Source organism: Mastigoproctus giganteus, chromosome 9 (assembly GCF_048544385.1).
Source record: "Mastigoproctus giganteus isolate SK-2022 chromosome 9, ASM4854438v1, whole genome shotgun sequence".
Lineage (NCBI taxonomy): Eukaryota > Metazoa > Arthropoda > Arachnida > Uropygi > Thelyphonidae > Mastigoproctus > Mastigoproctus giganteus.
In genome coordinates this window covers 117,828,229-117,848,380 of record NC_143583.1, presented here as the reverse complement: position 1 = coordinate 117,848,380, position 20,152 = coordinate 117,828,229, and the positions used below count along the sequence as shown (strand labels likewise).

The window sequence follows — 20,152 nt, the reverse complement described above, 5'->3', positions numbered from 1 at the left end:
TCTACCACCCATGAAGGCAACTTATTCCAGTAATTTATAACTCGCTGGCTAAAATAGAACTTCCTGCAGTCCAATCTAAACATTTCCCCCCGTAACTTGAATTTATGTCCCCTAGTTCTAGCATCATTTATAATCTTGAAAATTTTGTCCTCATTCATTTTACTGATGCCTCTCAGAGCCTTAAACACCTCAATCAAATCTCCTCTAAGGTGTCTAGTTTCCAAACTCTGCAACCCACATATTCGAAGTCTTTCTTCATAAGGACGCCCCTTTGCCGATCTCACCAGGCGAGTTACCCTTCTTTGCACCCTTTCAAGAAGCTCGATGTCTTTCTTCAGGTGCGGTCTCCATACTTGAACACAGTATTCCAAGTGTGGTCTAACATAAGCCTTATATAATGGGATTATCACGTCCCTATCTCTACTTGCAAAAGTTCGATAGATCATCGATAGGACACCATTTGCCTTCCTTGCAACCTGTTTACAATGCTCAGAGAATTTCATGTCTGACCGTATTGTAACACCCAAGTCCCTTTCCTCCAGTACTGGCTTTAGTTGAACTCCACCAAGTGAATAAGTTTTTTTGGGATTACTGTTTCCCAGGTGTAATACCTTACACTTTGTTGGATTAAAGCACAGCTGCCATTTTTCTGACCATTCCTGAAGTCTATCTAGGTCTCTCTGAAGAAGCTCAGCTTGACAGTGATCATTAACTACTCTCCCAATTTTAACATCATCTGCAAATTTAGACATCACGCCCTCTATCCCTTCATCAATGTCGTTTATGAAAATTAAAAACAACAGTGGTCCTAATACTGATCCTTGGGGAACCCCACTTCTTACATCAACCCAATCTGAGGAATAGCCATTTATCACAACCCTCTGCCTCCTGCCCTGAAGCCATCCTTCTATCCATCTAAGTTGTCATCACTATCTTCCTGAACTTGAGGCATCAACCATTGCTACCGCATATTGAGGTAGGATTGCCCAGTTACAGTGCCCTCGGCAAAGAAGAAAGGTCTGTACAGTTTTCGGCGTGACTAGGTGCAAAAAGCATTCACCTTCGGCAAATCACACTCATATTCAGTTATCTCTTCAGGTTTCTGGGTGCCCCAGATTCAACAATAGTGTAGGTGACCTTCCCATTGGTGTGAAATGTGGCCTCATCACCAAACACTACGCAGTTAAAGAAGTTATGTTCTTCTGTCAGTCCTTGCAGTTCACAACAAAAGTGGAAATGCTTCTCTTTGTTGTCTTCCTTTAACGTATGCACCAACTGCAATTTATACAGCTTCATAGAAAGTTTTTTACAGCTTATGTGGCATTTACAGCTTACGTGATGCTCTCCGCACTGATTTATTGGGGCTCCTTGTGAATGTCTCTCTCTCTCATTCCACATTATCAACAGTAACACTAGGCCAGCCATTGCTTTCCTGAACAAAAGCAACCTATATTTACAAATTGCTTATGCCACTTGTAAATAGCCTTCCTGGTTGGTGGCTCTTTACCATACACACTTCGAAATTTCCTTTGAACGTCTGTTGCGCACTTGTTCTTATCAAACAGTAGCACACAAAATGCCCTCTTGTTCTATCATTCAACTGGTGGTGAATGATGGAACTACACGCCTTGGCAGTAACAACTGAGAAACTTTCATGTTTTCTCTTTCACATGATATAAATAAGTAAATGGTATCTCTCTTATTCCATGTGCAATAAATTATTGAAAGTGTTCCCACCATTTATAAACACCCTGTATATATATAATTTGTATTATGAATTGTAATTTTGTTTATAGTTATATTATTGTAATAACTATCATATATTATATATATATATAATACAGAGAGAATCGGATCTAACAGGCAGAGCCGACCGGGCTAGCCGAGTGGGTAAAGTACCTGCCCGGCAACCCAAAGGTCGCGGGTTCGATTCCCGCCTTGGGCTTGGATCAAAGTACTGCAAAAACCTTGGGAGGTGCAATATGGCCACAGAAGCCGATGCGCCAACAACCACCAAATCAAAAAAAAAAAAAAAAAAAAAATCAATCTAACAGGCAGAAAATTGAGTAGGAGTGCCATTGTTAAAAAAAGGTCTAAAACCACTGGCTTAGTGGTTAGCGATAAAAATATTATATTTAAAGGGGTTCACGAGTCAAAAAAGGTTGGGAACTGTTGTATTAAATGGACCCAATTTCTTTTTTTCTTTGCCTAAAACATTGGATGAAAGATGTAACAAGTGCAGTGGTCTTTGGGAGAAGGCCTGATGTAGTCCAGTGGTCAGGAATGAGAATGCATAGCACGCGTTCCTTGAGTGGACCGGGGTTTAATCCCGTGACTACTAAATACGATAAATATTTGTATTGGCAATTTATTGTAAACTCTACTGACTTGGTCGTTGTGCTGGAGTATAAACAGAAAATTTATTTATTATCCTGAATAAATATGTTTTAGCTTGTCAGATTCTTTAAGTTCATGTGTATAACAGTAAGAAGTAGTAACTCTTTGTAGTCCTCCATACATTTGAATAAGATCTAAAAATCCATGATGCAAGTTTTCTGAGCAATTTCCTAGGATATTGCAATAACCACACCACACAAGAAAATGGGCAACATGTCTTGAAATTGGAGCAACATTTGGAATAAGAGAAATTGGGATGTCTCCTGAATTGCTTAGCCATTTACATGTGATTAGGATTTAAATGAAGTTTGATTATGAATATGCACCATGTGTGGAAAAATTACATACTGTAGTCTATAAAAACACTACTAGTGAAGGGCTGAAGACCTAATATAAAAACAATAACTGTCAGACCTCTGGGAATTATCAGTGGTTACACTGTTGCACAAAATCAAATTCCATCATATCATCAATAATAAATTACAAATTCATTGCATGAATTCGGAATCATCCTGTAGTTTTGCCTGTAATGACATTACCATCCTTGCACTCATTGAAGATTATGAAATTGGAAGAGAAAAAAAAAAAAAAAATAGGAATTTAAATTAGATACATACTGATCCACTGTTTTCTATAGTATATATTAAACTTTATTTTGTGATAGTAATCATTTCACTGTATTTACTCTGATTTTTGTAGCTGTTACAGAATGTTTTCATTAAATTTCATTGTGTTTATCTACATAGGAAAGTAGCCCTTCTATTTAATTATAAGTTACAACTGGTAATTGAATCATATAATTGTATGTTTAGGACCAAAATGTTTAGGTTAATTTTTCTTCTTTTAGGTGCAGAAAGTGTTAGACCTTTCTGGAATCGATATTTTCAAGGTCAACATGGCCTTCTGTATGTAGTAAATGGAGCAGTAAGTGATAGTGAACTTAAAATTACTTTGGAAGCTTTACAAACTGTACTTTCTGACAATGCACTGAGAGGTATTCCTTGTGTGATCTTGGCAACACACCAGGATTTGGAAGAAGCAAAAACACAAGAACAGGTAATTTTGCAGGTTATAAAACTTTTCCTTATTGGTATGAATATGCTTAGGATAATAACAGAATTGCCAAATCTGTTAATACAGAAGAAATAAAAATATATGAAAGCAGGTGGAAAATTGATTATGATGGAAGGTTATGTTTTTAGAATGGAAGTGAATAAATTAATTACAGTCATGGATAAAAATGGATGGGAAAAGAAAAAGGATGACCTCTGCCTTACAAAAAAAGAATGCTAACAGAGATAACAATAAGTAATATTCTGAAGTATGCAGGAGACTGGAGATAGAAGGGAAGCTTAACTTTTCAGTAAGCTTCATGAACAGCTTTTTTTTTTTTTTTTAATCCAGACTATGACAAAGTTTAGAATATCCACTGAACTAACTAGCTCTGATCTGCTTTATTCTCAAACTTGCTCTAGAATGTGCAGCAAAAAATTATAAAATTAAAATGTTGTTCAATATTAAATTTGATTAAATTAACTCAAGCTGTGTGATCACATCCTGCTTAGGAGGTCTGTGATGTTGGCTGGACTGTACGTGATGTTCATATCTAGACTATTCTTGCCCATAGTAAATTCCCTACCCTGCTGATGTAAAAAATTATTTCACATATAAAGATATTAGTCCAGAACTACCCCTTAATTTGCTCCAATCAGTAAGGGGCAAATTGAAATCAGCCATTCAAAAATAATTCTTAAAATTTCATATCACATCGCAATTTCAACATATACAGGTTTTTCTGTTTGTCCATAAAACATATCTGATTACAGTTTAGGAATGTAGATATTACATCAATCTTGTATTATCTGCAAATAATAATATTTGCATGTGCTCATTAGTGGTTGGCAATAATGTTGGGAAGGGTTAACATCTTCAACCTTCTCTCTCTCTCTCTCTCTCTCTCTCTCTCTCTCTCTCTCTCTCTCTCTCTCTCTCTCTCTCTCTCTCTCTCTCTCTCTCTCTCTCTCTCTCTCTCTCCTCCACTTTCTTTCAGTAATGGAAAGCATTGTAGTGTGAGTACATGTAAGTTTGTCTGCATATCTATTGCATATTGTTTGTTTCTTCTTTGTTTTTCTTATATTATTAGCATCAAACTGTTAAAATTTTTAAGCAGAAGTAATGGAGTATCTAATCACCCTGACAATTTATGTTGTGTGTAGATGGTTTAAAATGAAAATCTACAATATTACTAAACATGCATATTCTTTGCACTTTGGTTGCAAAATTTGGTGATCAAAATAAAACTTGGGCTCCACACTCATAGCTGTATTACCTGCACCACAAATCTGAGGGCTAACTGGGAAATGTGCCTTTTGTTGTTCTTATGTGTTGGTGAGAACCCAGCAGTCAACAGACAACTGCAATTTCTGCATGACAAAAATATCAGGGATGTCCAAAAAAAGGAAGCACAGCATCAAATATCTGCTGTAAGGTCTGTTCCATATAATGATGACCTGCTGATACCAGATTCTCCAATATCACGGGATCGAGAAAGTACATGAATATAGAGAGGATTCTTGTTGCAGACTTCATTGGACCATCCACTTGAAAATAACATGCCACATTTAATTAAACAAGGAGAGTTGTGTGACTTAGTTGGTGATTTAAACTTATCTAAAGAGCAACTAAATGCTTTAGTTCTAAGTTATATCCAATCTTTCTATTGAAGCAGGAACTAAAATTACAGTATATTAAAAACATCACAAAGTGTTTTCAAAATATCTCGTTATGAGAGATAGTCAATGTTTTTGTAAAGATATTAGTTATCTTTTGAACATACTAGGCATTGAACACAATCCTAATGAATGATATGTATTTGTTTAGACCTCAAAATTAAGTTTAAAAAGCAGTTTTTGCTGCACTATGGAAATGCATTGCCTTCAGTTCCCTCTGCTTCATGTTGTCTTGAAACTTATGAAGTATTTCCATGATCCTGAGTGCAGTAAAGTACCATGACTTTTCTTGGAATATGGTAATTGGATTACTCACTGTTCTACAGAGATACTTCACAAAATATTTTCTGTTTGTGAGACATTTGTGTGACATAAAACCATATTGTGCAACCAACAGTGAGACTGTATTTCTCTAAGTAATATAAAATATGTTCTACTGGTTGAACAATAAAAAGTTCCTCTATCTTTGCATATAAAACTTGCATTAATGACAAATTCAGTTAGGACTAGGATAAAGAAGGAAGTGGATTCTGCTACCTATGGGAAGTGTTTCTCAATTTAATAGATGAAAGAAGGAATTTCCATTGAGCCTCAAAGATAAATGTATTTGAAACAAAGCTACAGGATACAACCTAGCAGCTAGGCAATCTTTTAAAGCACTTATACATGGATTTCTTGGAAGAAGGAAAGAGATGATTCTCTTGTGTTAACTTTACTGGAATGTTATAAGAAATGAGCTGCCAAATATTCATTCCAATATCAGTTTTTAGGTATATATGCATAATGTGCCTATTGTCTTCACCATGTCTGTTTGTCCTTATTTAATAAATCAGCTCCTAATTAATAGATTTCATGAAATTTTATATCTTATCCTTTTAAAAATATTTGTTGAGTAACCCAAATTTCATTAAAATCAGACCAACAGAAATTCAGCAATTATTATTTTATTTATTTATTTTTTTTTTCCTGTCCACCTGTAATAACTCTACTCCCAGTGAATGGATTTTGTGAAACTTTATTTTTGTGCCTTTCTGAAAGAATTGTCAAGCTATAACAAATTTCAATTATTAAAATTAGACCAATAGAAATCTGACAATTTTTTCCTTTGTCAGTCCCTCCATATATAGTAACTCAACTCTTAGTGGGCGAAATTTTATATTTTATTCTTTTGGAATGTGATTTGTCGAGCCTTACTAAATTTCATTAAAATTGGACAGTTAGAATCCTGCATTCTCCCCCCCCTACATATCAAATCGACAATCCATATACTATATTCTCAACTGAAGCACTGGTAGGTCTGTTGCCTTGTACTGGTTTGGAGGAAAGAATGAGCAATGTGGTGGATGCACAGAAATGAAATGTTCTCAATTAATATATAATTGCTATGGATAAAAGGATGGTTGAGTGGGAGAAGAGGCAGGACAAACTGAGGAAGGACAGTTGCAAAATAGATGTGCGGAACTTTGTCTTTAGCCAGTGAGCAGTTGATTGCTGGAACAAACTACTATCTGTTGTCGTGGAAGTTGATAGCTTAAATAAATTCAAGGAAGAACTGGACAAACGTTTGGAGCAAATGGATGTGAATGGAAGTGGGGTTTTTTTGTTGTTTTGGCTGATGCTATATAAGCTTGCTTTCTTGCATTATATATCCCACTACTAATGCTAATAAAAGTTACTTTTTTATTTATTTTTTTCCCCTGTTAAAGATCATGAATTATTACTGTTTGTTAACATGCCTGATATGTAATGCACTGCATACATTAACTAACTTGTTTCCTCAAAATTTGGAAGTGTAAGTGCAAGGGAAAACAGTTTCAAAAGGATATATCCACAAGGGAAAAGAGGTATCAAGATTTGCTGGAATACTCCCATGATGGGAGACGATTACTGCTGGTTTCTTAAGAAGGGAGAGCAAAATGGACTATAAGAAAAACTCTGGGTGACAAACATTTCTAAGGGAAGGAAAAAACATTAAGTTATTAAAATTTCTGTATATCTTTAAATGGAGATGTGATAGAAACAGAATTTTGGTACTTACTTTTGAAATCAGCAGATAATTTAATATCTGAAACTTTTGCTTAACTTGTATAATCCTTCCTTAGATTTATTCAAACTATGTACTTCCACAACACCAGATCAAAGGCTATTCAAACAATTAATTACTATCTGGCTGAAAGCAAATTTTTGCACATATATTCTACAACCATCGCTTTTCAATTTAAATTTGTCCCATTGTGTCATACAATGAAAGAGTAAGGATGTCATCAGCATTTGCGAGGAGACCTAATATCTATCAGGTCTCTTTGCAAGTACTTTGTTTCCAGACAATGCAATTTACAGAACTGAAGTCTTTCTTGGTTCTCCTTTTGTCTCTGACTAATCTTGTTGCTCTTCTCTGCACCTGTTCCAACAGATCCATATCCTTCCTAAAATGAGGCTTCCAGACTTGTATGCAGTACTCAAGGTGTGGCGTAACTAGTAATTTATAGTGGGATAATCACTCCCTTATTCCTACTGACAAAGTTTCAGTGTATCATTGACAAAACCCCTGCCTTAACAGCCTGTTGGCACTGCTCAGAGAAATGTACAGTTGTACTCACGGGTCTTTTTATATTCTCCAATACATTAAGAGTGGTCACACCCAATTGGTATGTTATTCTGAGGTTATTGCTACTGAAATGAGGTACTCTGTATTTATCAGTGTTAAACCTGAATTGCCACTTCTCAAGCCATTTTCCTAGAGCGTCCCACGTGTTTGATAGGATTTAGATCGGCGGAACAGGCAGGCCAATCCATACGAACAATATGTCCTCATTTTCACATCAACAGCTGCAGTGCGATGGGGTGTGGCGTTATCATCCATAAACATGAACTCGGAACAGATGCACATGGGGAAGGATTACCTCAGTACAGCAGCATGCACTGGTTACAGTACCGCCTTCAGTATCTGGAGTTGTGTATGTCCATCCAAAATAATGCCTCCCCAGACAAGAACACCTCGACTGCCATATCAATCTCTTTCAATGATGTCGGGGTGATACTGTGTGCCAACCTCTTGCCAGATTAGCTGACGTCCAGAATCGTTGCTCAGACTGAATCTACTCTCATCAGTAAAGAGTACCCTAAGTAAAGATTTTGTGGTTGTAACCTTTAGAAATAGTGTTGGTCCTGAAGTTTTGCACACCAGTGTAATATATACTGAGAAGTCACACTAGTTAGCTACTTTCTGTGTGTCCATAGCCAGTGAGCAAATTAAGCCATGTTATCCACAAGGACAAGTAAGAAAGCCACCTGCATCACATGTGAAACCATCCTAAAAAATAGAGTGGCAATAGGATTCATTTGTATCTCAGACTTCGTTCGAGTAGTAAGGTCTCTGGAGCGCCTCCGTAGTCAAGTGGGCAGGATCAGCAGTGCGTAGCACAGGCTTTTTGATTAGACCGGGGTTTGAGCCCATGACCACCAAATACAGAGGATGCGGAAAGGCCAGGGAATGACTACCTCAATATGGCCTTAGTTGCTAATGCTCCTAAAAAAAAAAAAAAAAAAACACAAATAACCAAGTAAGGTCTCTACACCTACAGTATTGAAAAAGTAATTTTAGCAACAGGTTTTTTTGTCTTTGTTGTACACAAAAACTAATTTTATTTAAAAATTTCTGCGACCCCTTTAATTTTTCCTGTAGCCCTTCTGGGGGTCGCACCCCATAGTTTGTGCACCACTATTCTAGTCCACCTATTCTTCTCCCACGGGAGTGACCTATGACCAAATATTCCTGAGTCATGATATTCTTTGAATAATCAAGGAGAGATTTTATTAAGGTAAGAATATAACATTACAAAATATTACAGAAATCATGCAGATAAACATTATCTACTACAAAATATGGTGAAAACCACTCACTTGTCTTTAAGAATAATTTTTGTACTGTTTTCTGAAAGCTCTAGATTTTTTCTTCCAGAAAACCAGATGACATGAAGATTTTATTCAGTAACACTCACCTGAAACCGACTAACTAGAGCATATTGAGGAGTCTATCTTTTCCCAACTAGATGAGACTAAATCAGGCTTTTTAGGTATTATTACACACACACACACACACACACACACACACACACACACACACACACACACACACACACACACACACACACAGTGCCTATTGCCATATCTATCAGCCCACATGTAACAACTTGATTCCCAGTGGACAGATACATAAGTAAATGTAGTTATTTTCATATCAATTAATTACTAAGATATAAACTTTATAGAACAGCTAACAAAACTCAAATAAAAATTGCATAATATTTATTAATTACAAATTAATAAAATTCCTTAAATTTTTTATTTAATTTGTTTAGAAAGACTTTTTAAGCTATCCCAAATTTCATTAAAATCAAACAATTAGAAATCCAGCAAATTATTTTTTTTTCCATGCCGTTTGTATGTGGAAAAAGAAATTCATACATTAAATATAGTTTCAATGCTTTGTATTTTTATGTAGTCATGTACATTGTGGTGCTTGTGTAGAGATACATACATACATACATACATATATAAACAATAGGGATGAATATAAAAGTTATTAGCCAGATCAGATTAATGCCATCAAAATCAGATTGTACATTACATCTGTAATATAGTTATTATAGTAAAAACACAATAAGTACTATACAGCTTGCAGTAGGCCGTAAGGCCAAAATAACTTATAAAAATAAAATAGCCCATGCAGGTATTCATGGCCAAACCCTGGAAGTAAACATATAATTAGTAATAAAATATAAATATATAATACAATGATGATTATGTAGTTAACTATTGGTGTAGAGATACATTGAAAGGGACTTTTTCAAGGGCTAACCCTCTCAATGTATCTTATCAATAATTAACAGAGATATCTGTTTCTGATTGCCATCTGCCAGTTTAACAGTGTCCAAAACTTAAACATGTTATAATTTAGTAGCAAACAGGCAAGATAACATTTAGCCCAACAGATACCTTCAAAACGAATATATAGAAAAAGAAAAAAGAAAAGGAAGGCCAACTATAATTTTTAATTTCTGTTGTGGTATTATTTTTATTTATACAAAAGCAAGCTATAGCTAACAAAAGGAGAAAGGAAGTAGATGGGTAGCCCTTGAAAAAGTCCCTTTCAATGTATCTTTACACCAGTGGTTAACTACATAATCTTCATTGTATTATATATTTATATTTTATTACTAATTATATGTTTACTTCCAGGGTTTGGCCATGAATGCCTGCATGGGCTATTTTATTTTTATAAGTTATTTTGGCCTTATAGCCTACTGCAAGCTGTATACTGTTGTGTTCATATACATGTTCGGGCACCTCCGTAGCCAGGTGGGAAGGAGCAGCAGTGCGTAGCACACTCTTCTTGATTAGACCGGGGTTCGAGCCCATCACCACCAAATACGGAGGATGCGGAAAGGTCACGGAATGACCTTTCCACATATTCCTGGAGCAATATGGCCTTAGTTGCCAATGCTCCTAAAAACCAAATAACAACATATGCATGTTCGGCATCTGTATAGTACTTATTCTGCTTTTACTATAATAACTAGATGTGGAAAAATATACAATGATAACCCAGTTTAATATAATACAATAAAATATACAATGGCAGAAGCTTTCAAGACTGACAAGTCTCTTTTTCAACTGATAATATGATTTGAATACAACAGATAAGTGCAATGAGTTGAGAGTGAGGCACGTTATTCATTTCCTATTGTTGTTGCACGGATGTGCGCTGTTTTTTACTCCAGTGTTAAAATGGTTGTCTCTAGGATGGTGTGCAGACATGTGCCTTTGCAGCGGTTTATGGCCTTTGGATTGTTTAATATATTAAGTGACTCTAGCCATAGGCGGTGGCGAAAGTGTCGTGAGTGGTCTACTATTTCAAAGTCACGCTTGGGATCAAGATCGTGGTTGGTGGCCCAAAAATGTTCCGCGACTGCGGATTGGTCAGTTTTGGCAAGCCGGATTGCTCTGTCATGCTCCGCAAGGTGACCTTGAAGACGTCTTGATATCTCTCCTATGTAGCAGCTCTCACAGTCTCTACAGGTGATGCGATATATTACATTGCTGTGTAAGAGAGGTGTGACAGGGGTCTTCACACTGGAGACAAGTGAACCTAGGTTTCTGCAGGGTAACTGTACGTATTTAATGTTGTAATTTCTAAGAATTTTTGAGATCCGTCCTGACACGCCTGGATAATAGGGAATGTAGGCGGACTGTACCGTCTTGGTTCGGTGGTCTTGGGTGGGATGTGAGTTCTTGTGCCTGTAATAAGCACTTGTTTAGCACATGGGATGGATAACCCCATTTGGTTAGGTCCGCCTTCACATGGGAAATCTCATTACGTCTAATTGCATCAGTGCTGGAATGGCTCCAAGCCCTGGAGAATAGGGTGTGAGCAGTGCTATTGAGATGACTGGGTGCGTGGCCGGATCTGTAGTTAGCAAATTATCCACACCACATGGGTTTGCGGTATACTGAAGTCTCTAGACGTGGGCCTGCGCGATGCACTAGGACATCCAGGAATGGGAGCGCGTCGTTGACCTTTAACTCTATAGTAAACTGGATGAAATTAGACAGGGAGTTGAGGTATTCCAGTAATAATGTTTCAGAGCCACGTGGTATTACAGTAAAAATATTCAACATATCTGCACCATGTTGTAATAGGTTCAGGTGTATCTGCTCCTCTAAATCTTCCATGGCGATGTTGGCTACTATGGAACAGGGGCACCCATAGCAGTGCCATGCACCTCCTGGTAGACTGAATCCTCAAAGGTGAAGATGCTGCTTGATAAGCATAGGTTGAGGGCGGTGCAGATGTCATCAGTGGATAGTGATGTTCTGGATTGGAGGCTTAAGTCGTTCTCGAGGAGCCTTCTGGCGCAGTGCACGGCTGTTGGACGGGAATTGAAGTGAATAAAGAAACCACATCAAATGATGCCATGATGTTGTTGTCAGGGATTGAAAGGTCCTTAATGAGGTGGATGAATTTGCTGCTATTTTTGACAGTGTGTGTGGTATTTCCTACAAGAGATGAGAGGAGGCGCGCAATATGCTTGGATAGTTCGTACGTTGGGGCATTGCAGCACGACACTATGGGTCTGAGGGGAATACCCGGTTTGTGGATCTTTGGCAATCCATAGAATTGCGGTAGTTAGCAGCCAGTAGCATGTAGAAGACGCTGAGTTAGAGAGAGAGAGATAATGGAGTAAAAATGGAGTAAAAAACAGCGCACATCCGTGCAACAACAATAGGAAATGAATAACGTGCCTCACTCTCAACTCATTGCACTTATCTGTTATATTCAAATCATATCATCAGTTGAAAAAGAGACTTGTCAGTCTTGAAAGCTTCTGCCATTGTATATTTTATTGTATTATATTAAACTGGGTTATCATTGTATATTTTTTCACAACCATGGACCCCAGTACACCAGGCCCATTCATTACTATAATAACTAGATTATAGACTGATGTCATATATAGTACTTATTGTGTTTTTACTATAATATATATATAGAGAGAGAGAAAAAAGAGACTTAAAAAGAAGTGTATCTGCAAAGAAGAGCAATAAATATTATGCAGTTCAAGTCTAATATCAACAAGTATCTTCTTTCATCTTCTCAACATCAATCCATGCATAGTACTATATGTTCTAATACCTCTTGTGCTTGGGATTTTCATTTTAAAAAAATTGAGTTTTATTAAGTGTTCTATAAAGAAGATACAAAGTTATATCTTAGTAATTAATTGATAAGATAACTATATTTACATTTCACTTCTGTTAATCACCGAAAAAAGAAAAAAAAATCAATTAATATAAGAAGAAATATCAAATATGTTTAAAATATAATGCACAACATACTTAACTTGTTTGTACTTGATGTGAAAGGCCAGCAATAGTAGGTGGCAGTGAATATGTTAAACAGTAACTGTTAACCATGTTATTTAAGTTATGTTATATAGATGATTCAGAATTACCGTATTTCCCCATGTATAAGACGCACTCTTTTTCGAAAAATTTGGGGTCTAAAAACTAGGTGCGTCTTATACAGTGGTTCTTTCATTTCCCGCTTTTTCGCACTCATTGTTTCGCACTTTTTACCGGTATATTAGGTTACGTTTTGCCACGTTCTGCCCAGAAATGGCTCAGAAAAGATTTTCGTACAGTGCTGAATTGAAGTTAAAAGTGATCCAGTTTGCAAAAGTGAATGGAAATCATGCTGCTGAACATAAGTTTGGTCCTCCTCCAACTGAGAAAACAATCCGAGACTGGCTACGGAAGAAGGAAACCCTACTGAAAACACCACGGCAGAAGAAGGCCATGAGAGGCAAGTCACCAAAATGGCCTGGTTTAGAGAAGGGATTGAAGAGCAAAGAGCAATTAGAATTCCTGTGTCCACAAAGATGGTTCAGCATGAGGCAAGAAGAATTGCTGATGAAAAAGAAGTTACTGATTTCAAAGGAGGACACAATTGGTGCTTCAGGTTCATGAAACGGAATGGACTAAGCATGCGTACACGCAGCAGACTTGCCCAAAAGATGCCTGAAAGCTATGAGCAGAAGGTCCTTGAATTTCATCGTTTTGTCATTCAATGTCGGAAGACACATCAGTTTGAGTTGGGACAGATTGCAAATATGGACGAAGTCCCCCCTTCAATTTGATGTCCCAAGTAACAGAACTGTTGATAAGAAGGGGGTGAAAACTATAACTGTGAAGACAAGGGGACGTGAAAAGAGCCATTATACAGTTGTTCTAGATTGTTGTGCCGACGGAACCAAGCTGCCTCCTATGCTGATTTTCAAACGCAAAACAATGCCAAAAGAAGACATTCCTCGAGCAGTGATCGTCTACATTCATGACAAGGGTTGAATGGATCAGGATGAGATGATCTGGTTTGAAAAAGTTTGGAGCAGGGGACCAGGTGGGTTCTTACACAAACCTGCCCTATTGGTGCGTGATCAGTTCAGGGCACACATAACAAAAAACACAAAGATTGCTGCAGAGCAAAAAACAAAACTTGCCGTCATACCTGGAGGCTTGACATCACAGCTCCAACCACTTTATGTCAGCATTAACAAACCCTTCAAAGCTGCCATGAGAGACGAATGGAACCAATGGATGAAGTCTTCTGGGGACAATTTGACACCAGCAGGAAGAGTGAAGAAACCAACTATAGGAGAAGTTTGTACCTGGGTGAAAAGATCCTGGGACAATATTAAGATTGAGATCGTTGTCAAGTCATTTAAGAAGTGTGGCATTTCGAATGCCATAGATGGAACTGAGGACGAGACAATATATGAAGACAGTGAATCGTCATCAGACACAGATGAGGACAAGCTAATGGATGGGAGTTTTGACAGTGATGAGGAGTTGTATGAATTTCATGATGAATAAAACTTGAGTTCAATAACTTTATGTAATACATTTTTTTTTTTTTTCAAATTTCGGGCCCCAAAATTAAAGTGCGTCTTATTCATGGGGAAATATGGTATGTATAAATGCTTTAAATTTCTGGTTGTGTTAGATATGATTAATTTATATAAAAACAGCATTTTTTAATTAATTAGTATTCCTGTGTGTTTCAATATAAGCATAGGGCTTCCTTGCATTGTATGGCTAATACTAATATTTAGATATGCCCTAAACATTCAGGTATTTGCCTACATTAATCAAGGGGACCTATGAATCCCCAGAAAAACATGAACCAAAACACCATACCTGTAATATGTTTTGTTTTGTTTATAACATGATGGCTTCATAACATCATATTGTTGTTATCAGTACTTTTTTTTTGTAAAAAAAATAGGTGCTAGTACTCATTCCTTGCTATCAGGAAAAATTGAAAATTAAAAGGATATGAAAAGTACTTAAATTTTTTTCCTGATATTGTTACTTTTGGAATAAGAACAACAAATTTAGTATATTAACAGTTTATTAAGCATAAATTTATTATTCAAGTATATAAAAAGATAAGTAAAATGTGAGTAAAATAAGTAAATAAATCGGTCAACTACTGAGTGCCGGGCACTCAGGATGAAGGGTCCATAGTCACGAATGGTCGTTACTGTAGTAACTAAAAAAGTTTCTAGTACCCTGGCTTGGCCTAAAACTGAGGAACTAACGAAAACGTTGTCTATTTGAGTCTTTCCAGTTGTGAATGATAAAGGTATGAGAAGCGACTCAGACTTCTTCCTGGAGAAGCAATTAAAGTGTTGGGGAGGGGGAGCGCTGGCAGGTGAGGGCTGTGCAAGACTCCGCGCAGGCACCTCCCTACCACCGCCTCTTAAACACTGGCTCTCTGAGTACCTCTTGTCGGGACAACTCCAGCTTTGAAAATTGTTAAAAAATACTTCTCATCGCAAAATTTATAAATGACCTTTATAGAATTATTAACTAACTATTTAGCAACCTTTTTGTCACCAAAAGGAGAGTTGCTTAGTACAAAGAAGTGTGCTGTCGAAGTGCAATAAAAAATTGGTTTTTTAATTTTAACACAAAAAAGTAAATGATAGATTTCAATCGGAATAGTTTTCCCTCTATAAGCATTGAATAATGCATAGCTAATATGATTTTTAAATTTTTAGCTCCATTAGCGACGGAAATAGAGAGGGGGAGAGAAAAATTACTCACATTTTCCTGTCATTCGGTGTCCAATCTACAGCTGCCCGGAAAGTGAATTAAAACAACATTTTAAATTTTGTTAATTATCAAAAAAATTTTCATTAACCTAATTGACAATTTTCTAACTTCATTTTCACCAAATGCCAACAACTCATGTTTTGAAGGTTTAATACCTTCATTGTCCCCATTTTCCTTCTGTTGTCATCGGTATTAACTGTCGAAAATGTCAGTGTCATTCGGATATTCAGGTACTGTGACCATGTAAAAAGAGATAGGGAGAATTTCCGGAAAAATGTGAATAATAACACTTCCGTGAAACAACAGATGATTATTTGTCAGAGTAAAAGTAAATCACGCTCCCCTAATTCTCAAACGGATCACTTACAGTTGATTCACAGCGGTGTCCAAGCTACAGCCCGCCTGGAAAGTGAATTAAAACAACATTTTAAATTTTGTTAATTATCAAAAAAATTCTCATTAAATGTTTTGTTCCGTAAATGTAATTGTGTATTGTACTTAATAAAAGTTTCGAATATTTTCAATTTTACTTTTACGTGCAACAAGATATGGAAAATGTAACACACTAAAGAATCTTTTAACCTTGAATTTTTTTTTTTTTTAATATGGCACCTGTACGGGAAAAGTTTGGACACCACTGCAGTAGAAGGTGGACCAGAGCCCATTCGGAATACAAAGTCCCCCTTGATCTGCTGACCAGCACGACTTCTCCGTATGTGGGACAGGTGGTCGGATAGGTTTTACCAGGTACCACTAAGTTGCAGAATAGTAATCACTTTAGCTCTCTTAATTCGCGCAGCAGCACTAATTGCCTAAAGGCCAGAAATGCGAACAGTGGGTACCGAATTCATCCTCTCCTAATCCGTTTGCTATATGAAAATTTTCTTTGCTCAATGGAAACTATTTTAAATGTAACTTCCAAGGGCAAGTCAAAATAATTCGCTATAGTAGTAGTAGTGGCACTTGATGCAAGAAAGCAAGTGTAGAAGCTTATGCAGCATCAGCGAAAAAAAAAAAAAAAAAAATCACACCATACCCTCCAAATGCCTGTCCAGTTCCTCCTTAAATTTATTTAACCTATCAACTTCCACAACGACAGATGGAAGTTTGTTCCAGCAATTAACCACCCGCTGGCTAAAGGCAAATTTCCGCACATCTATTCTACATCTATCCTTTCTTAATTTGAACTTATGTCCCCGTAGGTTCGTATTCTGAACAAGTGGGAGGATCCCATCAGAATTCAGCGTGCTCAACCCATTCAAGGCCTTATAGACCTCAATCAGATCACCGCGCAGGTGCCGAGTCTCCAGCCACTGCAATTTGCAGAACTTAAGCCTCTCTTGGTAAGAGGATCCCTTCATTCCCCTCACCAATCGTGTTGCTCTTCTCTGTACACGCTCAAGCAAATCTACATCCTTCCTAAAATGAGGCCTCCAGACCTGTACGCAGTACTCAAGGCGTGGCCTGACCATTGCCTTATACAGAGGGACAATCACCTCCTTTTCCCTGCTAGCAAAATTCCTATATATCATTGACAAAACCCCATGACCTGCCCTAGCAGCCTGTCTACATTGCTCAGAAAACTTCATATCTGACTGCACAATTACTCCCAGGTCTTTTTCATTTTCTACCACCTTAAGTGTAGTACCACACAGTTGGTACGTTTCTCTGGGGTTACTTCTACCCATATGCAGTACTTGGCATTTGTCAAGGTTAAACTTCAGTTGCCACTTCTTAGCCCATCTGCCCAAATTATCTAGATCCTGTTGCAGTAGCACACTGCCATTACTGTCATTAACAACCCTGCCAACCTTCGTGTCATCTGCAAACTTCGACATTAAGCCTGATATACCTTCATCAATATCATTGATAAATATACAAAATTCTATATAAAAGGACTTCATTAAACAGAGACCCGACTGAGTAATTTAGAATTATAAAAATGGTTATACAATTTTATATAGAAAATATCTTAACATAGTGAAAAATGCAAATTTAGTTAAATAATTTTAAGCTTATTTGAACAATAGGTAAACATGTGAACAAAATTTACGGAATATTACAAATTTTGGAGTGCACTGCTTCCAAATGTCACGCGCACAAAAGGTGCCGGTACGCCGTACCATTATGTACTGTCCCAAAAAAAAGCACCGGTTGTTATCATACCTCAACCCTACTATCAGCATGATGCAGTTGCCACGACTGCCAAAAATTTTGCAGCGTGCTAGTGTCCAGTTCTGGTGCTAAACATCGTGGTGTTGGCATTTCTGGTTGTTTATAGGCAATATTATCTACTGCTGACTGCTGAGAGTGCAATGTCTGATATGCCTGCAGCCAATACAGTTCTTGCAGTGCTTCGCTGTATTGGAATATCAGTGACTGGTATTTTGCCACAATTCACACGTTGGCTGTTTTTTTTTGTTTGCTATGCCTTGTTGCTGCTGTCCTTGCAAAAAATCTCCACCATTTTAGCCACTCCAAAATACTGGCATACACCTACAAGCATTCCATGTTCAAGATTGTGTTATCTACATGGCATCCCCATGACTGCTGGGCATGCTCCCATTCACCTGGAATATATATCCTGAGTTGCAGTCACACCACATATCTGCCATTTGCATGTGCCCAAATAAAGTGAGCACTGAGTGAATATGGTTAAATGATTGTCTGATGTATTCTAATTTTTAAAATAATTTGTCATCACATTTGTACATTTATAATTCTAAATATTTTTTATTATCTTTCTAGTTAGAACAGTATTTTCATAGTGCAGTCCATGGCAGGAAGTGGCAGGTTCAAGTTTGTGGTTTACAAGACAGAAACAGTGTCCAGATGGCACTTGAAACTTTGGTTGACCTCATGGCTTATTCAGAATAATTTATATAAATAGATGGAGAGAGGACTATAATCAGCTGACACAAATTAAATTTAGCATGACCTTTGTCACCAGTCAGTGTAATAATACTTTTGTGGTATTATTAAAATTACTACTCTTCATTTATATATATGATAGTTTTAAAATCACTATTGGTGTTTTGCATGTATGTTACAGGAATATAACTATTTTGTAAATGAAGTGTAATGGTTGTCTGAAAAATATTTTATAATGCCATCCAGCTCATTGGCATGTATTCTTAGATGTGTGCATGTATATATATATATATCTGGGATTGGTTTCCTTTTTGTTTCCTTCTTGAAGAATATGGGAGCTTAAACTAATAAATTTTTTAGAAGTTTACAAAATCAGTTGTACTGCTAATATATTTTTCTACATACACACATATATAGTATTTTTATAATATTATGGAGAAAATTATAGTAAGATAATCATATTAAGATATATACCTCGATAGATTTATAGAAAATGTATAGGATAATATAATGTACAAAAGTTAGTATACAAAACTTATTGTTGCTTACCCACAATCTAGGTGACTTCGTCTGGGGTTAACGACCCAAACTGAAAGTAAAACAGCAATAAGGGGTTCTCTGTTTCTGTGATGATCAATATGCACTAAGATGAAATCAATTTTGAGGTTGAATACCAAAAATAGTTTGGTGTAATATAACAAGTAATAAATTTAGAGGTTATGTAAATAATTCGAATCTAAACCATAATACAATAAGAAAGATTTTTAATAACAGTACAAAGTGCTGATTGATCATTGTTGACCTGACAGAGAACAAAGGATGCAAGTTTAGAAGTTAAAGTAGGAAAAGGCATATTTACCATGTCCAAGTTGACAAAGCAGGTATAGCACAAACTGTAGTCAAAAAAGAAATGTTATTGTGTGTAACATATGGCTCTCTAGTGAGAATTACCGTGTATTGGACACGGTAATTCTCACTAGAAAATGTGTGTAGAATGCCTAAAAAAAATGTTCTTATTTATACTCTGGCACGACCAGCAGGTCAGTGGAGTTCACAACAAATCAATCAATACAAATGTTAATTGTATTTAGCATTCATAGGCTTGAACCCCAGTCCACTCAAAGAGCATGTGCTCCTCACCACTCAGCTACATCAGGCCTAGTAGCCAATTAGTTTCTATTAAGTTAATGCAAAAAAGAAACATGCCAATAGAGAGGTAGGATGAATGACTAATGGAGTAGAAGTAAAAGTACCTGAACTCCACGAAGGTGGAATTATAGTAGTATGTTTCCCCCTAATAATTGCCCTAATAATTTTGGAGAAATAAGAACAAAGGGTATAGGACTGCTTAAAGTCTGATGCAAGATATAAGGTGTGGCTCGGGTAAGCTCGAGATCACAAGCCCATTCCTATAGTAGGACCCTGAGCTGAATTTGCATATCTCTTTTGCGTGAACTTAAGTGGTTTATGGTATATAT

At 36.8% G+C, this 20,152-nt stretch overlaps 1 protein-coding gene across 1 annotated transcript in view; it reads left to right on the top strand.

Annotated features, from left to right (window-relative positions):
- The window catches only part of LOC150080672 (ADP-ribosylation factor-like protein 15), a 109,319-nt gene extending 90,404 nt beyond the window's left edge, over nucleotides 1–18,915 (top strand). The window contains exons 4-5 of the mRNA XM_090381163.1: nucleotides 3,245–3,453; nucleotides 18,552–18,915. Coding sequence (XP_090237289.1) covers nucleotides 3,245–3,453; nucleotides 18,552–18,680 — 338 coding nt within the window. The 3' untranslated portion in view covers nucleotides 18,681–18,915. The remainder of the gene's footprint in view (nucleotides 1–3,244; nucleotides 3,454–18,551) is intronic.
- The last annotated feature ends 1,237 nt before the right edge of the window (nucleotides 18,916–20,152 follow it).